General features: G+C 37.1%; 1 protein-coding gene across 3 annotated transcripts in view; it reads left to right on the top strand.

The window, feature by feature from the left end:
• The window catches only part of LOC148082833 (phosphatidylinositol-binding clathrin assembly protein), a 65,479-nt gene that overhangs the window by 21,689 nt on the left and 24,712 nt on the right, over window positions 1-19,078 (top strand). For all 3 annotated transcript variants that reach the window (XM_087790097.1, XM_087790096.1, XM_087790095.1), the window contains exons 3-10: window positions 6,010-6,085; window positions 6,273-6,375; window positions 7,584-7,677; window positions 9,511-9,622; window positions 9,833-9,939; window positions 12,903-12,944; window positions 16,570-16,655; window positions 16,735-16,858. In XM_087790097.1, the coding sequence (XP_087646223.1) occupies window positions 6,010-6,085; window positions 6,273-6,375; window positions 7,584-7,677; window positions 9,511-9,622; window positions 9,833-9,939; window positions 12,903-12,944; window positions 16,570-16,655; window positions 16,735-16,858 (744 nt within the window). The remainder of the gene's footprint in view (window positions 1-6,009; window positions 6,086-6,272; window positions 6,376-7,583; window positions 7,678-9,510; window positions 9,623-9,832; window positions 9,940-12,902; window positions 12,945-16,569; window positions 16,656-16,734; window positions 16,859-19,078) is intronic.

The following is a 19,078-nucleotide window of genomic DNA, read 5'->3' as shown; positions in this document are numbered from 1 at the left end:
TTACAGAACTAGTCTGCGGCTTTCAAACCTCTGCTCGCAGACATCAGTGTCCCACATACTGAACGGCTCGTTTGTTTCAGTGACATCATTAAAGCACTCTCGCCGATGGAGTCCCTGGTCTCCCGTGAGGGAGGGAGGACGCAACGCAGGCAGAAATTTAAAGCAGTGTCTTGCAAGAAAATGTTGGGAAAGACACATGCATATATGGCAGAGGAGCACAGTGAGGAAACAGGAAACATGAAAGGGGGGAATTAGATCTGCTGACTGGAACATTGTGCTGAAGGATGGAGGAGAAGGAACGCTGGTGTGTTTTTATGTGTCTAAGGTCGTTGGTGATAATCTGATGGATGCTCCCTCTGCCAGCGTTCACATGTTGGCCATCAGCTCCTGGAGAACATAAAATGATTAGTTAGAAGGCATAAACGGCCTTCTGTGTCTGTGCTGCATGTGTCATCCAGATGGACCGATGGTTAGCTCTGAAGCATCTAATGTAGGAAGAGAAAACTCCAGGGTGGCACATAATAAACAGATGCACTCGCCACACACTTCCTTTTCCTCCTTCAGGGGGAAAACAAGTTTTACCAACCAGAGTAAATTGGCTGCATCTGCGTGATCAATATATGTGTGTGCGTTTGTTCTCTTCCTACTTCTCAACTGGATTATTTCTGGGTATTTTTAAAGAGAATGTATCCTAAAAAATGGGACGAGGTTTATGTGTAATCAATTGGCATTTCCCGAACCTTCTGCCGCTAAACTGTTTTCCAATTCCAAGAGGAAACCAGGGACGTTTACTATTTCACTTTCTTTGTAGCGCAGCCAAATTAATGCTGATTCATGTTCAAAGTAGAAAATGTGATCAGTTTGTAAATGACATCCTGCAAACGACCAGGTGACGTGCTGTACATTTAAGTAAGAAAGGCAGCTCAGCTTAGAGGACGAAGTGTTTCAAAATGTTTCCTGAATCCAAGCTCATCACTTCCTTTCTGACATCTGCTCTTGGGAACTTCTCAGTCTGTTATCCGGAGTGAAGCGCTGTTCTCAATGATGGTTTCACAACACTACAATTAGCTGCTGCTTTAGCTTTTTCAAGTTATTCAAATGTCAGACATACTTTCACAAACGACTAACAAATAATTTAATTTAATCCAGGATAGCCAAGGATGCACCACTCCTAGTGTTGTCGATCTTATGTCGGTATCTATCCCACAACAGTAGCAAGACCCTCAAGCACCCTCATTTCTACCTTTATCTGATTTGTAGTAACAGTCCTGAGTTAGTCTTGAGCTGACATTCCAAACCAAAGGGTTATTGAAGCCGACAAAGTTTATAAGAATGGTTGGCTTGTGGCTCAGAAGTTGCGGGTATAACTCTGTGAGTTTTCTTTCCCTGAGCAAGAAACTTTATCCTGTTTGCTTTTACAGTAACATACGGTTATAGAATTGACCATCAACTACTTATCCTGGCTGGCTGGGGTCATGGTAGTGTCGGTTCTTATCCTGCTTTATGAAGTAATGGGCTTTAAAAAGATACCAGTAACATTTTATATCTACATTTGTCATTCAAAGACTAATAGAGATACCAAGTTTTTTAGTTACCAAATTTGAAAAGATTTGATGCAGCATTTAATTCATGTAAGTTGTAAGAGGATGTTTTGGTTAACATTTTGAATCATGTACTTTGTTGCATTCATTGGATGCCCAAGTGGCTTTACGCTCATTCTCACCATGAAAAAATTCCATCAAGACTATGACCCAGAATCTGCAAGCCGATTAATTAAAACTGCTCCATTTTTAAACACTTTTCTGTAAAGAGTAATCGAAGCCTCAATTTGTGGTTAACAAAGCAGCCCGAATTAAAAGGCTCAGCAATCAGAGGTTAAACGTTTTGGAATACAACTTATGCCAAGTCAAGAAATTAAAGGTAAGGTAAGGTAGAACTTTATTGATCCCTCAGGAGGTAAAATTTGAATTCCATCTTAATACAACTAAATCAACTTGAACTTCTCAGGATGAACCCTAGAAATAGAAAAAAACATCAATCGTTTAACATTAGAAAAGATAAGAAATAGATTAAAGTTAATTAACATGTGATGGATTGCTTTGTATTAAGAATAGTTATGCCATTTTGAGTTTTAGTTGGCTCATAAAGCATTTGGAATATTAAGGCACAGACTCTCTGTGCGCGCGTGCGCGCGTGCGTGCGTGCGTGCGTGCGTGCGTGCGTGTGTGTGTATTAGTGTTGTAAGTGTTGACTCGTATTGCACAAATGCATCACTGACCTCAGTGACACATTCACCCACAAGCAAAGCATGGCTTCTCCCCTGTGAGCGGGAGCATGCCAACCATTAGTCTGGGCACCTCATAGGCACCAGTTCACCAACACAGCAGTTTGACAGAGGTGGCATGAAAACACTGTATTTCATCTGCATACACGTTGAAGCTTGAACATCGTCGTCATCCTCTTGTTTCTCCCTGCCACAGTTTCTTTCACACTCAGCTGCTAGTCAATGGCTAAACGCTTCATTGCGTAAGAGAAATGCCACGCAAGATAAAAAGGAAGAAAATATGAGAAGGCAGCAGAAAGGGGAAGAACCCCAGGCTCAGTACAGCATATTGCAATTGATCCAACTTCTCATCTGCATGGACACGTGTCTGAATGAATCAATACTCTTGTTTTTGGTCAGTGTATGTTTCCCTGCTTTCATAAGAGTTGCATGAATTCAACTCGATCATGTCCATTCTTCTCATGTGAGTCATCACCTCTCAGAATTCTCTGGAGATATATTTTTAGTCCAAACATAAAAAACGAGGCCAGCTACTAAATATGAATTCCATGTGATATTCCTTTTCTACTATCAGAACAACTGGTCATTTAGTCCCACATTTATCAAAGAAATAAGTTATAAATCTCTTAAGTCCATTCTTTTTTCTGCTGTTAGTCAGTATATTTTTCAATATATAATGTCTGACTAAATTGTTTCTATTCCCCTGTTGTATTCAATAATACGAATGACATCTTATTGATACCAACTGTTCATTATCTCTCAAAGTGCAGCGTTTCTGGATGGATTTAACACGGTATAGTTTCATTTTTAACTGAGAGAAAATTAAATGTATCCAATAATAGAACCTCGGTTATATCAAAACCCATGCAGCTACTTTCTAGGGGTGCACATCTGCCACCCTCTAATGTCAAAATCAATATTTCAAAGTGTCAGCCGTCAGACAGATGTGCAGAATAACAGCAAATGCTCTATGTTTTACAGCCTGAGGCACAGAAGACTGCAGGTTTTTGGTCATTTGCACAGGCTTTTTAATCAAATATTAGCAAACATTTAACTACCGTCCGAGGACTTTCTTTCATTGTGTTTACAACTGCTGAGAACCATGCTCTGAGAAATATCTTGTTTGCCTTGCACCGTGAATTATAAAGCTGTAGTACATAGACTGTCACTCTGACACTCTGTTTTACAAAAAAGGTTACTGCAGTATACCTTGCTATGTGACCCATCAGGTCATTCCTGTGGAAATGGGGCAGATCTGGAAGGGAAAGCTGAAATAAATGGCATGACTAGGATCTGAATGTATCAATTTTACATTAGCTGTCGTTCCTAAAATATGCTGAATGATAAGAAACATGAATTATTTGACAGTGTTGGCTTACTATTTTTGTGAATTCCCATCAAATATCCATAAGCAGCCATCTATCTAGATATACTCTTTCTCAAAAAAATGAACTGAAAATATAGTCTCACGCAAAGTTTACTGACTGAGAACTCTGTGTGAAACAATCTGGGGAAAAATGAGAAGCTAAGAGAATAACATTATAGTTGTTTGTGTTACAAATACATACCTCTGCTGCATTTTTTTAATTCATTAAAATAAAGCAGATCTATGGAGGGACCAAAACCACATTTTAGATTTTTGCAGCTATTAATACAGAGAAAGTTAAATGTCAAAAAGTTTCTTTACATGATGAGGTAACTGAGCAAGATTCATGTGCTTTTGATCTCATGTCAAAGTCGTGACAAATCTATGATTATCAGTCATTATGAAACGTCTTTCATTAATCTATGTTTACATATTATTGTGAGCTTACCTTTTTATGCAGATTTATCTGCCAGAGCTGCAGCTTCTTATTATAGTGTTCAATAAATGGATAATACAGTAGATGAAGTGACGGACCAGATGGAACGTTTACATCTTTAATCTATCTTGGGAATGTAGTAGATTCCACAGTAAAAGGCTTCCAAACTTTCCTCTTTAAGTCGCTGGCCAATATTTGGGTGCAAATGAATTATTGAGTGTACTCACCAATTTCCATTTCCAAAGGCTTCTCTGACGAAGGATGACACAACATTAATATATCTAAGAGAAATTAACTTCATCCAGCTGGCAGACTGGTGTAATTCAACGTCCTGAAGGGGAGGTCTAATGACATAAGAAAACATCAGGGTTGCAGAATCGGACCTACATCCCTTGAAGCATTCATGCAATGCATAGACTGCTAAGATAATTGTTGCCAAATGCCAAAGAACGCACCATGAAATGTGATGGTTCAAATATTTAGAGGCTTTAGTTTCCCAAGTTAAAACTGGTTATATATAGCACATACTGGTCATTGAACAAAGCCAGTGCAGCTCCCACTTTGCATTTTCTTTGAGATAATTTTGCAAAGGCCATTTTCATTCAACGTTATGTTGATGTTATTTTTGTCAAAGGTTAATTTTACTCAAAAGTGTAGGATTTATATTTACGATGATATGATTAATGTTAATTTCAGCACCTTGTTTTGACATCATTGTGACACATTTTTACACATTTAAGAGCTCATGAACAGGACTGCTAGGATCCAATGTAACCTGTTATAAGGAATGAAACAAAAGATTTTTATACGATACAATGTTCTTTCTCCAGTCATGTAAACACTGCTGTCTCAAGGTTCTCATGGCTATTCACTTAAGCTTAGAATTGTTTACGTGAACTTAGCATCTCGGTAATAGATACAAACTGCAGTATTCACAAACCTGTAGCTATGAGTGGGATGGGCTGTGCTGATGTGAAATATCGTATGGATAATAATATTGCAACACCTATTTATTCTCTATTTCTTGTTTCAAGGCGTGAACAAGTGTGAACACATAACATGCCTGTTGAGTCAGTGAAGTCAGTAGATGTTTGTTTGTTAGCTTGTTGCTGCTTAAGAATGCGTTGAAAAGGAATACACTAATCCTTTAACCATCATTAATAAATAACCATCAAGGTGGGCCTAAACCAGATATGAAAACGACTCTATAGTGTCATCTCGGTTTTCCTTCTTTCGAGGATCCTTGCAGTACTGGGAATTCCCCTGGGAGAAAGTATGAAGATGTGTAAATTTGAGACAGGATGGAGCCGGGGAAAAGAGTCGGCACACTCAGCGAATCTCCCTGGAAAATGGGAAGTCTAGAGCTTCCAGCACCTGCCTGGTGACATCAGATCTGTCAAATTGAACAAGAAGCTAGTGTTTTAGAGTTGGAAAGGCAACTGAAGGAGTGATTCAGTTACTGTTGCACAAGCCCAGTAATGGAGAAATTGGTCAAATATTCACAAGCATAATAAAACTGTGCTTGATGTAAGGTCCCTTTGTGTAATAATGCAATGTATTCTTCTCATTATAAAAGTATAGATGTGAGATATTGAAAATCAATCTGCCATATTATGATCAACAAACATAACTTTCCTTTTAGAATAGCTCTCATGATTGTAAGATATTGTCTTTAATGTGCAATAATCCCTCGCAAATAATATTTTTTCAAACACTGATCTGTTTAGATCAGGGCTTTAAAATACAACCATTGTTCATCTTTGTGTATACTAGGCAAGTATGTTTAACACATTTAAATATTAACATAGACCATTTTAGTTATTTGTACAGAAACGTTGAAGCTCAGTTTTGGTTCCTCAGTGCTATCTAATCAATAATAATGGCTGAACTGAGATATTTTTCACTCATTTTATGTTCCCACAGCGTTTCATTCAGTACCTGGCCTCCCGGAACACTCTGTTTAACCTAAACAACTTCCTGGACAAAGGCGCACTTCAAGGTATATATTTAAGGTTATTTGTCATTCATATCTCAAGGTATTTTCAATACAGGCAGCCTCGATTTCCCCAATGCTCTGTATTTGTTGACGGGGAGTCCGTATGAAATGCACATTATGGAATAGTCTGTCTCACTCTGAAATGTCAAATTCATATTTTTCTCTTTCTGTATCTCCTGTTCTGTCCCAGGTTACGACATGTCAACCTTCATCAGGAGATACAGTCGTTACCTGAATGAAAAGGCCATGTCTTACAGACTGGTGGCCGTGGACTTCACCAAGATGAAGAGGGGGTACGGATATTTTCAATGCAAAATGACAACCCTGTTTAGCATTTCACACTCGCATCTCATGTCACTGACCTGCTTTATCTGCAAAAATACGTACATCACAAACGCATAAAATGGTTGCTAGTGTTCTTGATCATCATCCTCATGTAAAATGAGTAAAATAAATGTTTTTTTGTGGCTGTGGTCCAGGAGACTTGTCAGGTGTAAGCTCGTAGGAATCCACTTGAGTATCTTAATTTGTGCAAAGGAATGTGTAGAAATTGTTAGAATGTGTGGAGCTGTAGCTTTGATTTTAATTAAATAAACGTAAATGTGTAGAGAAAATAAGCAAGACGGTACATAAATTAAGCTTAAGGGTTGTTGCCAAGCTGCCAAATGAATGGATTGGAAAAACAATTCTGCTCAAGTAAAGAAACTGGTGAGTTCTTGTTTAAATCCTGCAAATGCGGGGATTCCTGGGAAATGCTATGCGATGAAGGTCGAATCTCTTTAGATTGATAGACACAAAAGTCACTCTTTAAAGCTTCTCTTTTTATATGAAGTCATAATAAAACTTAACTTTGTATGCTTTGTAAGGATTCTATGTCCAATGATGGACAGGGTTTCCATGAAGTCATATTACCATTTACCAACTTTATTACAAGAGCAAATGAAAGATAACCAGGTTACGAGTGCTTAATTTAATGCAAATGGTTCTTGGCACAAGTCTTTAGCACAACCCAGTGATATTATGGAATTGATAACATCCACTTTATTGTAACCAGGAACCTACTTGGGCCACAGGACAATCTTCATTTGCCTGCTTCTGAGGAAGATGTTCAATTAAAGTCTAATTCAGAGATGTAGTACCCAAGTTCTGTTGATGCTGTAATATTCACCTCAAATTCTCTTAATTGAGCTGATTGGGCTGAAAATAGACATCAACATCAGATGCCGGGTAAAGCACACATGGATTCCCTTTATTCAACTGAGTAACACAGACAGGTTGCAGACAGCTACTTTATTTATCAGATATGTTTACCTCAGAAAGCCAGTACTTGCATTACTATGCATATCTTACATTGCAGAAGCATTCATTACATTGTCTTTTCAAGTTTCCCATCATAATCTTTCTTTTTCTTCTTTGTTTCCTCTCATTTGTATTTACATAAGAATATGCCAGAACACCCCTTTTGATGGTGACTGTGTTTGTGTCTTTCATCTTTGGACAGGGTTGATGGTGTAATGAGAACTATGAACACAGAGAAGCTGATCAAAACGCTGCCCATCATTCAGAACCAGCTGGACGCTCTGCTGGATTTCCAGGTAAATCGCTTAAACATGTTTGATATTTTTGATGAATACATTCACAAGGTTAAATATGTCTCTAACTCTCCGGTTATGTGGTGCGCAATCAAAACAAAAATGGGTCTTGATGAATATATAGCTTAATTCATGCACATGCACTGCAAAACCACCATGAATAAGACAATCAAAATGCAAATGTGAAAGAGGCATTTCTTCTTCATCAGCTCACAAATCATATTAGAGTGTTGCCAAAATGAAGCTGCTTTATTCGGGAGTGCTTAATGCTATGAAGGCACTGTAAGACATTTAATATCTGCTTTTAAGAAACAAGAGTATGTAAATCTACTTCTTACATAACACGCACACATATTTACTTCTAATATACTTATTTTGTTTGTACAAGACAATGTTTGAACACTTCAAAAATCCTCATAGAACTATATTGACTGTTATTAGTCAGTGCTCTAATTTTACCTGTCACAAATTCAGCTTAAAGTTATGTGTCGTCATACTTTCTTTCATGTCTTTTATGCCATGAAATCCTCTTATTATTTAATAATAGCTGAAAGAGGAAAATGGATAAAATATTCATACATTTTATTTGGTAAAAATATAGAAAGTAAATGTCAATATTTTAGCACCTGTAAGTATAATTTAATATGATCTATAGTAAAATTATTTTTTAATTGTTTCCTAATGGCCAAACATGGACTTTTGTTTAATTCCAACGCTTGGGGAAACAACGTCATGCACACTTCATGAAGCAGTGTCATGTTGGTCAGTATGTGGCGCCATCAGTTTAAAAATGATGTTTCATTAGAACAGTTGCTCAAAACAAAGGGAAATGGTGCAGAGACTGCCATCTAGTGGACTCTGAAATGAATGTCACTGCTTCATGAAGTTTCATCAAACAATTTCCCAAAGGAGATCTCCAGAGGTATTAATAAAGTTTATCTATCCATCCATCAGATCATCACTGGTTTAGAGCAGCGAACATGGCAAGCGACTACTTTCTATGTAAAAGACCACATAAGTATGACCAACAATGTGGGAGCAGGACAATGCAACATGTTTGCTGCAACCTGGTGGAATCAACAATACGTTTCTTACACTAAAACATCTGTAGTAACAAATGCTTAAGTTGAAAAATCTGCCAAAGGAGCTCAAAGAGCTGAGATTTGATGTACTGTATGCAGAGAGGACAACTTCAACAAGAGGCTGACAGGATGAATTGAAGTCAAACTCACCAAGCTCATGGCTCCTCTGAAGGTTCCACAAGATATAAAGAATTACAATACTGTCGCTTAGATCAGCTTTTTTGAGTGTCCCTTGATATTAGACCCGCTCCCAGCAGTTCGACAAGTTTTTGAGCCGGGTCCCACGAGACGGCAAGAAGTCGTGAGTGTGTGTGTCCCAGCAGTAATGCTAGTGTTGCCAATGTCGCGATTGGTGTGAACTTGTTTTTTTGCCAGCAGTTTTTAGTTTTAATCAATGGAGGGGTTCATCCCAGGATTGATGGCTAACTTAAACGGATAATTGAAATGATCAATAAACGTTGTTCTTCAACTGGAACCCAATGGCTCTATGGAAAGTAGTTGAATTGGTGAAGCATCCATCAGGATTTAAACGTTATGTTATATTGTTTACTAGTTCAAGAGTCATCAGATGTTTTACAGCCACCAAAACAGTGGGCATGAACTGGGCAGCCTGTAAGGATGCCAACTATTTGTCTTCTTTTGGATGTTTTCCTAGGATGTCCAGAACTTATAGTAAAAATACTTCTTTAATCACAGAACAATTTAGTTGTGAATATTTATCTAAACTTTGATGCACATGTGTTCTTCTCTCCAGGCGAACCCGAATGAGCTGACCAACGGTGTGATCAACTCTGCCTTCATGCTGCTCTTTAAAGACTCCATCAGGCTCTTTGCTGCTTACAATGAAGGGGTCATCAATTTATTGGGTAACACACAGCTGTATATACCTTTCACTGCACACATAGACAGAATCTTTAAATGTGACCGTATACATTTACATTTTAAAGTTCATATTGACTCATCAATGTGTCCCCCCTTTTCTTCTTACTTCTTTCTCCTTCTGTCTATCATTGTGTGGTGTTTTTGTTTGTTTTATTTCTATTTCTTCTTCACCTCTATCTGTTTCATCTCTACAGAGAAATACTTTGACATGAAGAAGAACCAGTGTAAAGACGCTCTGGACATCTACAAGAAATTTCTTTACAGGATGACAAAGCTGTCAGAGTTCCTAAAAGTAGCCGAGGTAAACTAACACTGACTCACTTTTTTCACCGTTTACAACAAACTTCTCAGTCCAGGAGCCGGATGTGTGTTTTATTTGTGATGATGACGGTAATAATGGTGGACGTGCATTTCAGATCACGGTACAATATTGCTTAAATGTATGCAGAACTGTTTGCAGTTTAAAAATAATGACAATAATAATAATCCTTATTTTTAGTCTGTGGCAATGTCTTTTCAATTATATCTTATATACAAAATAATATATTTTTTACTGACCATATGGAAGTATATCAGTGCCATCAGAATATTGAACGGTTGAATTTAAAGTGTTGAAACATTTAATGTAAATGTTCATTTTATGTGTTTATTATTATTTTAAATAATTGTATGAAATACATTTTTAGTTTTTATTGAATTAAATTATTTGTAAATTGAACACTTCATTCAATTATTGTAAAACTAAAAAGGACATTTTCTTACACAACATGAAAAACAAAAACAGTTCAGTACAAAAAATACAAAAAAAGTTTTAAACATTTGAAATGTTGAATTGAACCAATGAATATTCTGATGGCTCTTATATACAATAAACAATATCTATTCGACCCTTAAAAAATCATGATGAAATGAACTTCTAGAACACCTACATTAAGGCTATGCTTGCTCCACTCATCCAGCAACTTCATCGCATAGAATTCCAAGAGTTCCCTAAATAGTTAACAAAAGTAGACAGTATCAGTTATCTGTGGGGTATCTGTAAGAGCTGATGGTGTAAACAAGCTCACAAAGACAAGACAGGAATGTTTGTGTACACTTTAACACCGTTTCTCTGCAAACACAACCATTTGGGGAGAGAAAGAGTTGGAGAGGGAGACCCTAAATAACCTTAAGATGGAGGATGTGGTTCGGTGGCGTCCCTGCTCCTGCCCCCTCCCCACACTTCTTCATCTAATCTATTCCTCTCCCTCGCTCATCCTGACAAAGATGAATACTAGTGTTGCTCTCCTTTGCACACTGCACACAGATCATCCCCTTTTCTTCCTCTCTCTTCTCTTTCTCCTTTGTTTTAGCCAGATTCAGCCAACGGTCCCTCTCCTTATCTCTCTTCCCATTAATGTACACACAAACAAATGGCCCAAATTAAATCCTATTGTCTATTTTAATTAGAGGAGCTACATCTAAGTGTGTGTTTACACTTGTTTTAAACAACTGGTGATAAGTCAGACATTCTATAAATCAGGCATTCAAATGCACTTACTCTGTTTCAAACTGCAAAATAATCTCAACAATTTAACCTTGATAGAGAAAATAAGATTAGCTTGCTTTGTGTTTTTACAACACATCTGTGCTTTGTTTACAACACTGGAGCAGTAAATCCGTTCTTATAATAAGAACCTGAAAACTGCAATAAATCAATGAAGGCCTGTAGCGCGTCAAATGGCTTTAGTTGAATTATTGCAGTGATGGAGTTTTTTTGTTTTTTTTAAATATTTAAATTAAATTAGAAGCTTGGACTATTCAATGTTAATTTAAATCATATAATAAGTAAATGATAAATATTAATTTATTATTCATCATAATTTTTACAATGGTCGCTATAAATATTTACTACTATATTTACAATATTCTGCTACTTGTTTATATTCATGTAAAAGTTGTTTTAATTAGGTAAGAGTTTTTTGATAAAAAGAAAGAGAAGTATAATTAAATAGAAGAAATGTTTGTTGGTCGGAATAGAAGAAGTGCCTTAAGAATAGTGGATTCAACATTTCCAATCTTTAAAATTTAAACTTCAATTTTTTGTATATTGAAATATTTTTTAATGATAACAGACGACCTATTTAACATTTTCAAAACGAAAACATATTTTCAAACACATAGTTTGCTATTTTAAATCCAATTATTGAAAATGAAATTGCCTTTTAAATTAAAATTTTAAAAGGTTTGGTGTAATCATGCCCCCAGACTTCACCAAAAGAGTATCCTAATTTTGAATCTCAATTTAAAAAGCTACCAAATAAAACATATATTTAAAATGTACTGATTATTAAAACAAAAAGCAATTGAATTTACACATTTAAAAATGTGAAATATATAATGCTTAAATAAACAACAACAGCATTTCAATAAAAAATATAACATTTTAACTGTTCAAATTAATCATTCCATATTCCGATAGCACTGATATACTTCTAAGAGGGTTTTGCTTAATAAATCTGAGTATAAATCATGAAATTCCACTGTAGTCGATTTTTAATCATTTCAATCAATTTTAGTTAAATATTCAACTGTGTGCTTTAATATAATAAACGTGTCAAGACATTTGTTTGAAAGTCATAGACAAGCTTTAGGATCATATCGGAGGTTAACCAGGGGTTTAAACAAACACAAGTGGGAATCTTCATTATCTTTCCACTGCTGCTGACAATTATTTATTGAAATGAGAAACATGGACACGTACTCTCACGCTCTGTCAGTTTCAGGTAATGAAACGCGCTGCAAATGTACACAGCCGGATGAATATTTAAAAACCGATCAAATGAGTGTGAACATGTCGAGTGAGATGTCAAGAAAACCTGCCAAATTGTTTAGCAAAGCTGGACTTGATGTTCCTTTATCTGTGCCTCAAACATGTCCAAACAAATGTTCAGAGGATTTTCTGCCAAGTGTTTTTTTCTTTCCAAAGTGTGTCCATTGTTGCATCGTCATTCACTCTGGTCATCATGGCAACTCTCTCTCATCCGTCACACTCATTTATCACTGTTTAATGATGCAGTCTGAGGATTGGTCAGTTTGTCTGCCAACCATGACGTCCGTCTTTTTTCTGGTTTATTTCTGTTGTTGCTTATGTTGACACTGCATGGAGTAATGATTCCCTGTTTTTTGTTTTGTTTCTATTACCTTTTCTCCCCCCCCCCGCCATTTTATCCCACTTTCCTTTCTCCCTTTTTGATTTGTTTAATTTATTGTTTTTGACAACAGCAAGTTGGAATAGATCAGGGTGACATCCCCGATCTCTCACAGGTCAGTGTACATCTCACCTCTCACTTCTTCTTCTCCTCTTTCTCTCCATTTCTCTCTGCATTTTTCTCTTCAACACTGCACACTTCCACTCATCATTAAACTGGCTCCTTATTTGTACCCGTGTCCCCTCCTCCTACCAGTCAGCCATCTTGTCTAACCTGATATTGCAGTTTGGGGCAGTGACTCTCTGATGCGATTCATTTTGCTTTTTCTGCTTTCTCTTTCACTTTTAAACGCTCATAATAGATTAAAAAACAACAGGTATCAATCAGTTGCTGTAAAGGCTGAACCATTAGCCCGCCAATCCCAAAAAATTTAACTTATGACACATTATTTAAAAGTAAAGGAAGATGGAACGAAGAAAGCATGAATTACATTAAAACAAGAAATACATTTCTATGACACATATTTTCCACTTGAAAAAAAAAAAGAAAGCCTTTGGCGCTAGTTGACGTCAAATTAGAAAGAAGGGTTGCTTGTACCATGGACAATCATCAATTGATCAGGGTTAAAAGGAATAGCCTGAAACAAATGTTTGTATTATCCTTTGTGTTTTCTCAGGGTCAAGGAGACCCAAAGGCCCGAAGACAAATGTGTAACCTCCACAACTGCATATGTATTAGTGGTAGCCAGTTAGGTTGTTCACCTTGATCCAGAGACCACACAAGGGATTCCACAAATGCATTCGTGTTCTGGTCTTTGGGTCTCCTCGACCCTGAGATAACAAAAGGGTTAATCATTTTTTGGGGGGCGGCAGTCTTATATTGAAGTATTTCAGTGTCATCAGAATATTGCATGGAAGGTTACCTTTCATAAGTTGAAACTTTGAATTATTTTATTGAATATTTTTAAAGAATTTAATTTTTATATTTTATTTTATTAATTAAATTCGTATATAAATTATTATATAATAAATTTGTATATTGAAAGGTAAAATTTGTTTTAATCGAATAATTGGCTTCAATAATTGTCCACATAAAGGTTGAATATCTTTCTTTAAGATTCTTTAATCTTTTAGTTAATTTTGAAAGTATTTCTTTAAATCTATTTATAAAAACATTTTTATTCAAAAAATTTCTAACTTTTTTTTATTTTATACTTTTCTTGATCAAACTGTCATACGATCATGGTGTCACAACAATTTGAAAAATATTGAGATATTTAAATTATTTTTTTTAAATAACCATAACAAATATACATATATTGAATACAAATGTTTAATATATGAACAGATATTTTCAATTACAACCGTTTAAATGTTAAATATAACCATACTACTGGCACTGATATACCTCTACAGACATACTCATTAAAATCATGCTAAATGTTCCAATTCTATTTCTCCAACTCTCTATGTTAGATACAGATAGACATTTTTTTACACTGACATTATCACAGCTAAAGATAATTAAGCTTATTTGTGGCTGAATTAGTAGACAAATAGATACAACAAAAGATTCAAAATCAGAATGAAAATATCAAAAGTATATTAAGGAAAACAAACTTTATGTAGCGGGCTAAAAGTTATTTCAGACCTTTAAAAGTTGCCAGAGGTTTGTGGACAACAACTGTGTGTGGGCGTTGAACTGGTGGTGGAGCCTCGCAGTTATTGCCCTTGTTAAATAGTGTATTTTCTTCTCCTTCCTGCTGACACAGAAAACTAAAGGATCTTACATTGTAGGTGGTGGGTTGTGTGTACCGTGTTGTTTGCCCTGCATGAAGACGCCTCTTTAAAGTCTCTTGTGTGTCTAAGCACACACATGTGCGGCTCGTGATCTCACACGCATGCTTCTTCGGCTTTTATTTGAAACCATTAGTGCAGGAATGTGGACTCGGTTCGATGTAAATGTGTGTTCGACGCAGGTGGCTCGTTGCAATTCTCTTTAACTTGCACCACCAGGCTCTGACACATCCAGCGAAAAGGCCATGAAACCTCATGAATAGAAAATGAAGCTTCACCTCTTAGTGCTCCGTCTTCATCTGCATGAAAGGATCCTTGTAGCTGGTTCTGACTGGCTCATTTACATTCCTTCTCCACCTCGGATGGTTATTTCATATTTGTCACGCACACCAATTATCGGACATGTATTGCAGAGATGCTCAGATGGGACCAGAGCGTCCGTGATCAACATCACTGCTGCATTCAATTTGGACATCATCAAATATGTAGGGTTTTTATTCAACACTCATAGGAATGTTGGCAACCATGACTACTTTTTGTTTTAATTGCTTCCCATGGCAACATGGCAACACACTCCTTTCACACACTAACAAAAGATTCAATATCTTGTAATGGATACAAATCCGAGACAACATGTGAGGTAAATAAAAGCACCACAATAGAAGTAAATCAATGGCATCATTTTTATATTCGATTTGTAGCTCTTTAAATTCAATCCTTTATAATAGTGCCACCAGACAATACTGGATTGAAGAAATGCAAAGAAAATAGATTAATTTAATTATTAGAAAGAAAAGTAATTCAACTTTTAAATCTAGAGAAAAAAAAATTGGAAAATTGAAAAATGTTTAGTGTCAATTATTTTCAGTGTTAAATTCAACCGTTCAATATACTGATGGCACTGATATACTTCCAAGACAATCCGGTCATAAGGTTTTGTGCTTCAGTTGGATAAAGTGATCAAGTTGGTCTGAACCCGGAAACCATTCTTTTGCTAGACACGTAAAGGATGATTAAACTTCAACAACTCAGTAGCGGTAGTGATTGTTGCTATTTTACGTTCTTCTTTCTTCAGTTGCTCTGATTTTTTATTTTGTATGCTGATGTTGACTAGTCCAACTAAAGTTCTTTCAAAACCCACCGCTGGTCAAACCCTTCTCTCCTTCGTAGCCAGTGTTTCTTTAATGACTAAGCAACGGTTCTGGCAGGAGCACACCATCTAGTCCACCACAAAGAACTCAGAATTCAAAATGTTCCCAGATGTGCGTGCATGTGTGTGTGTGCTACATGCACGTCTGCAACCCCGCAAATGACACACTTCACATTCTTGCGGAAGCACCGGCAGACATGACGCTGTCATATTTTCACAGCGGAGGAATTTCCTTTCCCTTGTCAGCAGCTAAAGTAGATCTGCACCGTTTGTTGTTTCCTTCTGTGCAAAACTAGATGTAGAATTTGAGCCGCAGAAAATGTAAAAAATAAAAAGGTCGATTAAGTGCAGTGAAGCTGCGGCAGAGATATGCAACAATTATTGGCGCTTGTTGTGAAAAGACCACAGTACTTCTCTGTGAAAGTGACACTTCAAGATAAGCAGAAGGAAGTTGAGCGAAACAATAAAAGAAAGCTTTTCACCTTCCTGTAAAGTCATAAGACCTTTTTCCCCCTCTTGTTCTTCTTGTTTTTCAACCTTCTCCTTTGTTCTCCGTCTCCTTTAAGTCTCCTGCTAACAGTGCAAAGTGCCTGCTGCATGTTGCCATGGCTATTCCTGGAGCCTGATGCACTCTGTTACCTTTCCTGTGAGACCGACTAACTCCAGAGCTATATGTCTGTCCAACTGTTTGTGTAGGCAGCGCTTCTTGTCTACATGGGAGAGATGTAAAGTTCATTTGAGATTCTGCTTGTGTTTCCCCATGTCCTGGCTTTTATTCCCCCTCGTCTCTCAAGGCCCCCAGCAGCCTTCTGGAGGCTCTTGAGCAACACCTGGCCTCTCTGGAGGGGAAAAAGACGAAGGAGTTGAACGCAGACACCAGGTGAGACTCAAGGCACTTTGTCTTCTTTCACTTTCACAACAAATATTGCTGCACTCATCTGAATGATCCCGTCTTGCAGAGCGTCTACCCTGTCAAGCGCTGTCTCGTCTCTCTCCACGACTGGCATGTCTTTCACACGCATGGATGAGAAGGAGAAGCAGCAGGCCCTGGAGGAGGAACAGGCCAGATTACAGGCTCTGAAGGTAAACCTTTTAATTCTATTATGTCAATTCTGTTGCTCACTTTGACTAGTTTTACTAGTCTTTCTTTTATGACCTGTCTTTATTAGTTACCTTGAATATCATTTTCACTTTTAGTCATTTCAAATAATATGGCTTAAACACAGAGAATATGCCTTTTTTTTAAGTCCCAACTATATTTGTGCCTATTTTTACAACAATAAACTATAATATAATATATATAATAATAATAATAATATTTGAACAACAATGACTTATTTAGCTTCAATTTTTTTTTTAAACAATAAATACACAATTCTAACTTATTATACCTAATATTTGAGAAAAATCTAAATGGATTTTTGATGTGTCAAGATATTCACATGCTTACAGTATATGACTTTTACCTAAATAAAACGCCTTACAGTCTGTAAAACATATAATATAATCAAGTGATTTGTCTTTAACTCCAAATATATTTTGCTATGATGTATTTAAGTAGTCATTTAGTCTTACATTTGACCAAAACGCATAAATTGGTTGGGTTGATATTAGTTGCAGAAACAGCTTTTTCTTCTTCTTTTTCACTGGGAGTGAGAACTAAAGTATCACACAAAAGCAGCTCAAAGAGCAACTGCAGTGTTTGGCCTAGATATAAGACCGCTCCTGCAACATTGAGCCGAGACCACAAATCTGCAGTAACTACAAAACGCTTCAGCTGTAACAAACGGCACAGATTGTTAATGCTAAGGAATTTATATCTATGGTGTTGGCTGGGCTGTAGTAATCACTGCTGCGAGGCTGCTGATAGATTGCCCCGTAAATTTGCTGCTTCGTGATTTTTGAACTCCATTGCGTGAAAAATGGTCTCGGAGACATGGGGAAGAATAGAAAAAGTCAAGTGTAAAATGTGTTGACATTTCTCTACTCCCGCCCTGGGAGTCCTGCCTTACAGCAAACTGTAATTGAGCAAGAGCAGTGGAACTATGAAGCAGACTCAGTGATGTCCTTGTACACATATGCATGTTAGACAACCTCACGGATGTCAGTGTGCTCAGAGCGTGAGGATATTCCTGCTGATAATGTGTCGGCTCTGTGCGTCTCTGTATGTTTGCCTGTGTGTGTGCAGTTGATTGGATTTTTTATTTTGCTGTTTACTCTGTGCCCTTGTTTGCCCTCCTATCCAGCCAAGGTCCACTGATTACCTCTGGGTTTTAGTTAGGAGGCAGAGGATGATAAAGCCGGAGTATTACAGAGTAAGAGACAAAGCGGGAGCACTGCAGGGTTAGCAGGGGTTGTCCAAATACACTAGTCCAGCTGTCCGTGCACTCTGGTGTCCATATGTGCCTGACACTCTTACACACACACACATGCACACGCTCAAACACACACATAGCTACTGTCCAGCTGGGGCTTCAGTCCAAACAATAACAGCAGTTCCCATTTGTTCCTCGCTACAGTATCAGAATTTAAATGAGCAGTCATCACGACCGAGGCAGGAACAGCAGGATATTATTATTATGAATGCGCTTGATGCCCTGGTTTTGTTTTAAAAGGCGGGTTTGCAGAGCAAATGGGCTTGAGCTTGTGTTTCCAACGCCAAGGTGGGACGGTGCTCTTAGACCATAAATAAGGACTGTGAGTAGTCTCAGTCCCCGCTGAGCAAAAAAAGGACACCTGTTATCCTTTATATCAATCCAGTATTCTGTGAGCTTTCTGAAGAAGATTAGCAAGCAAACCCCACAACATGATTCGACATGATGCAAAACAAAAACCAAGATCCCTTCATCATTAGACCAATGTTTGGAATATACACCCCTTCTCCTTGAGTTATGTTCGTTTGTCTCTCTTCTCAATTAAGTGATTCAAATCAGATGCATTTTCTCCTAAGCCAATCGTTCTCAGGTGTGTATACGCAAGTATCTGGAGATGCATACCATGATACAAGGTCAGCGATATGATACATTGTACATTATACACATTATACACGATGCATTTCAGAACTGCAAGAAAAACGGTTATATTTGTAATATTTTAAGTACTTGACGCTTTAAAAGAAATGTCCAAACATCAGCTTTGAAACCTGCTGGAGTCAACTGTATCCTCTCGTCCAAGATCATCTTTTAATTGCAAAAACAAACAAACAAACACTTGTAAATATTTGCATGTCAATTGTTAATTTAAAACATATTCATTGTGTTTTACACACACTTTTTTAAAATTATAAAGCGTAAAAAAGCTATG

This window comes from Callionymus lyra, chromosome 4 (genome assembly GCF_982586985.1).
Source record: "Callionymus lyra chromosome 4, fCalLyr1.hap1.1, whole genome shotgun sequence".
Lineage (NCBI taxonomy): Eukaryota > Metazoa > Chordata > Actinopteri > Syngnathiformes > Callionymidae > Callionymus > Callionymus lyra.
This window is presented reverse-complemented; position numbering and strand designations above follow the sequence as displayed.